Here is a 4,980-nt window from a genome sequence, read left to right as displayed (position 1 = left end):
CCCTAAAGGGTTAATTTTCTGAACGGTGGGGGTTGGGGTTGATTGTCTCTTTTGTATCCCTGATGGAGACTGGAGACCTGTCCAGGTGTCCTCTGCCTTCACCCAAAGGCAGCGAGGACAGGTTCCAGCCCCACCCTGACCCTGATTAGGAGCAAGGAGGACAGGAGGAGGATTTTTCTTTATAGCAGGAAACAGACATTTAATTATAAAACATGATTTATTTTATGTTAAGTGTTGTTTGTAAATATATTTGACAGTTTTGTAGGAATGAACACGTTTGTAATGTTTGTTCAAAATAAACCTGCTTCTTATGACTTCTAACATGTTTTGAATAAAATATTATCAGTAAAAACCTCAAATCATGTCCTAAGAATCAGAACTCTCTTGTAGATATAAAGGATAACATTTAGAAAATGCAATTATGCAACTATCAAAAAAACTTCCTCTCAGTCACTGAAAATAATTTACCACATTTTAAAAACCGATTATTATCTGGGCCCTTAAGGGTTAATGCTCCAGAATGGGACAGTCTGTCTGACCTGCGGTGTATGTGAGACAGAGGAGAGGAGAGGAGCAGCTCAGCTCCATGTTTGAGTCCAGCAGGACCAGCTGATTCTGTCTGGATTTGAGTTTACAAACTACTCTGGTTACTTTTTTCAAAGTTGAGGGACATTACAGCTGCACTGCTGATCAGCGCTATTTATAGAACATGAACAGACTCACGGGAACCTGGTCGCACGCGGGGTCTGTGTTGGTGATTCTAAATTATTGATAAGGTAACAATGCTGTGGCTTCAACTGCCGTATTTTATTTTAAAGAAAGAAAAAGTAGCTTGCAAAGCTGTCGCATCGGTGCTACGTGATTAAAAGCAGAGCTGTGCATCTAATCTCACACACGTCTTCCTATCTTTGTGAGGACCACACACAGCGCTCAGCCTCGCTCTGCGCCGTCTTTTTTCCCCAAGTTTGGTGAGAGGTGGATACGGAGGGACGCAAAAAATTGCTCTGGACTTGATCTGGCCTTATTTAAATAAAAATGACTACATGCCGTGAAATTCTTAGAGGGGCAGGCCATCTCATTGGCGGGGGGGCCTGCCCCCCTTGTATAATGGTAGGGGAAACACTGGATTTGATTTATACAAGGTTTAAGAAAACAAACAGATCTCCTCATACAACAGGAATAATTTAAGCAGAAAATCACGTATAATCTGAGTTTTAACAGCACAGTCCTATAATATATCATCAACAAAAAGATATGCAAAAAATATAAACTGATGGATGGTAAATATAATTTGAAAATGCTTTAAGTTCAGTTTTTAACTTAAGGCATTTTAAGTTAAAAACTCAGTTTTTTTAATGTCAGATGAGAAGATAATCTGTCCAGCATCCATTATCACACCCACTCAAACTATGTCTGTCACTTGTAATATGTACAACAGAGTGTAGCACTACACATGCTTTTAAAGAGAAAAACAGTCTTAAAATAGTCTCCCGTGTTTAAGAATTATCACATCCTTATGACAGTAGGCTCCTCTACTCAGAAAACTGTATAATTTGTAATCACTGCTCTGTGTTACAGTTGTAAATGTAGACATAATAGGTTACACACAACATCACATAAAGCAAAATTTTATTAGTGAAAAACTCAACACCTAATTTGTTTTTAAATGATACGTTTGGGTAATAGATATGTAACAGAATAAAACAATGCAACTGTTCTGCAGTTTAAAAAAAAACATACAGAAGTGGATCCACAATCTTATTCAGGTTTGTTTTGTTTTTTGTGCTTTTTTATTTTTTTTATGCCCAACTCACTTTGAATTATTTTGCTAATGTGGCTCTCTTTTAGTGAGTGACCAGGTAAAACTCTCTGTAAGCCTGTCAAACGGTCCCTGGCAGCAGAACAAAAGACCAACCATTGGCRTCTGCTATAAAAAGCAGGGGCACATAATTAAAGGTTAATTAAAATTTAAACACAGGCTTATTGCCTCTTCATTCAACATGTGAACACAGTTGACGAGTGCGGAATGAATATAATTATATCTCCAGGGCAAAACCTTCTTACATTTTGCAGTGACACTGGGGTTTGTAAGTTTCAGTGCAAAACTGTTAAAAAGAAAGTGTGAAAGTACTAACGTTCAACCCTGCAGCTGAAGATGAATAAAAAAAAAAGAAAACATTAAGATGCACTTCAGCTTTTCATTAGTGTGTATTCATCACTCTGACAGCACCTCCAAACATTTTATGAGCAATGATTTCAATTCCTTTTGCTTTCTGGTGTTCTTCCAGCCATTACTATGCAACAGTGAAGAGACTGCTGTATCACAATGATGTATACACCTCTAAAAGCACTTGTTTGCTACTGTTGAACCTTTGTGAATGATAATGCTCAGTACCAACTGCTGGATTTTACAGTACAAATAGATTTGTGTTACTSTATAAGATGCGGTTGTGTAGAGAAAAAAATAATTTGAGATAAAAATCCAATCTTTAAAACAATCCGCACAACAAACACCAGGACTAGAGCACAAGACTATCTCAAAACAACAGAATCCATTAGGTAAGTGAGCCAAAACTTTACTTTTATAACCCGCTTACCTGTACGGATACTTGGCAGGTAAAAAGGTTCAATGTGTGATGGACTATATTAATTACTTTAATAACTTTAATTAAGTTGTTGAACATTAGAGGATGCGTGGGTCACAATACCAGAGCTAGAAAAGGTTTCAGCCATTTTTCCTCCCAGTTCTTCTAGTCTGGCCAACTGATGCAGTTCTGCTGGTGACAGCTTGCTGGCCAAAATCACCACCATCTGATCCCTTTTCACACACTCACTCACCTAAAATGAAACACACACACACAAAACAAAACAAAAAGTTAAGAAGAGTTTCTATGAATTTAATGTGCCAATATCTGCGCTTTAGGGTTGCCAATTTTAAGGCAAGAAAAAGATTATTCACCACTCAATAAAGACGTACCGCAGAGAGATTGGCTGAGGGGCTGTGAGATGTAGGAGAATTAGCATATTGGGTTCCTTCASCGGCTTCCTGGAAAATCTCCAACATCTCCTGGCTCACCCCGTAATCTGCAGGACGCTTCCCATGCAGATTACTGTGAAGAGAAAAATTCCACAGATAAAAAGTGTGCCAGTTTTCTAAAAAAAATTTAAAACAAAATGCCATATTCCCGTTTGAGACTCTACGTAAGGCAACAACAAATACAATTATTCAAAAGTATATAGACAAAGATACATAAAATGTGAGTAAATGATATAAGACAGATAACAATAACAGTTTTCAAATTCCTAAATCTAAAGAAATCAGTTTCATTAAAACATATATGTTTTGATATATTGTTTTAGAAAACAAAGTAACCTTTCTTGAAAGGTATGTTGTACAGAAAATATCTTCTATAGGAATTTTCTATCCTTTAAGTCATCAGAGAAAGCATCAATTACGATAAACTAATTTGGCAAGTCAGTATCTGTATCACCACTTCCCAGACACTGGCAGAACTAACAAATATTAACCACATTTTGAAATCTATATTTGTCCTCAGATTATGGGCCTTCGGAAAAAAAAATCCACTAAAAAGTTAATTATTCTCTCCAAACATTTAAATCACATTCCTTGCAAATCTGGGTTTCTTTTATCTCCAGCCAAGCAGGGCTCTAAAATTCAATATTTGCAATTTTTTGAGCTTAGAGGAAAACAATTTGGCAATGTCACACCCTGCTTGTTCTATGAAACTGTGCATCCGTGTGTGGTGTTCGCTTGTTAAAGCGTAATCGTTTGATATAAGGGTGAGCTGAAATCTGCACCGCACTTTTATTCAGGGACAAATATTCAAGTCATAGCATTAAAAATGACTAAGTACTTCACAAGACCACATTATATTACAGTGAAGAATCTCAATGCATGTGTTTATGTACTGAAAAGACCTTGTTGCTTCAAGTGACTTGGTACATATTTAAAAGGCACGGTAACCTTTAGAATACTGAAATGGAGTCTTATCTTTAAAGTACTAGTATGCACAAGATAAAAAATGTACATCTCCTGGTTACAGAAAATGACACCAAACAAAAAACGTCAGAGAAACCCGCGAACGACAAGACTGAGGTCACCTTGAAGGAAAGGGAAGAAAACTGTGATGAAGAGGAGCACAGGAAGAAGAGAGGATACGAAGAGAAAAACCAAACCCAGCAGGTCGTCTCTAAAAGATTAGGCGTCAGCAAAGATAACACCTGGGGAACAATTAATAGGTCCACTGGTCCATAAAATATTTCATTTGGATTCATACCTCCAGCCCAATACACACAAATACAAACAAACAGAGAATGTCCTTGATGCTTAAACACATGCACACACACACATTGGTTTGTACATGTGAGAAGAATATGTAAAATTTCAGAAGTTATGCAGAAGGTAAAGCAACAAAAAAAAAAAAAAAAAAAAAAAAAAAAAAAAAAAAAAAACATAGGCCCCTGCTTGACTAACCAAACAGGAGGAAAATTGTGTAAGTCTTAAATACTCCAAACTGTGACTATGACTGTTTTATACACGCAAAGCAGGCATTTAGCTTGAGGGGTGTCGGGCATCTTTTTGGCACCCTGATTCGATTTGCGACGCCCTGTGGCTGCGTCATGACACTCTCATCCGCTTTACAACACCTTGTGGACGCACCTATATAAATACGTGAAGCTGCGCACGTGCATTGATTTTGCCTGATGCCAGAGTATGACACGATGAAGTTTACATTATTTTTGGTCCAATTTTAAACCACTTGTTTGATCTTTAGAAGACGTGGCTACAACTCCGATGGATAGGGGTAATGTAGAATTTCTTAAATAATTATTTTAGCTAAATTTATTTGTTTGTACTGATAATAAAATCAAAGCCCTTGTAGGTCACTTCTGCCTTTAAATTACAAAGAAGTCAAAAGTGAAATGAACTAATATTTCAACTAATTTAAACTTGATCCT

The 4,980-nt window shown here is 37.0% G+C and overlaps 1 protein-coding gene across 1 annotated transcript in view; it reads right to left on the bottom strand.

Annotated features, from left to right (window-relative positions):
- bard1 (BRCA1 associated RING domain 1) overlaps positions 1 to 4,980 on the bottom strand; it is a gene marked incomplete at its 5' end in the record, with an annotated part of 25,391 nt that overhangs the window by 10,173 nt on the left and 10,238 nt on the right. Inside the window, 2 exon segments of the mRNA XM_014022339.1 lie at positions 2,709 to 2,838; positions 2,978 to 3,110. Of these exon segments, the coding sequence (XP_013877793.1) occupies positions 2,709 to 2,838; positions 2,978 to 3,110 (263 nt within the window).

This window comes from Austrofundulus limnaeus, unplaced genomic scaffold (assembly GCF_001266775.1).
Source record: "Austrofundulus limnaeus strain Quisiro unplaced genomic scaffold, Austrofundulus_limnaeus-1.0 Scaffold325, whole genome shotgun sequence".
Lineage (NCBI taxonomy): Eukaryota > Metazoa > Chordata > Actinopteri > Cyprinodontiformes > Rivulidae > Austrofundulus > Austrofundulus limnaeus.
The sequence above is the reverse complement of the archived record's forward strand: the minus strand, read 5'-3'. Positions and strand labels throughout refer to the sequence as shown.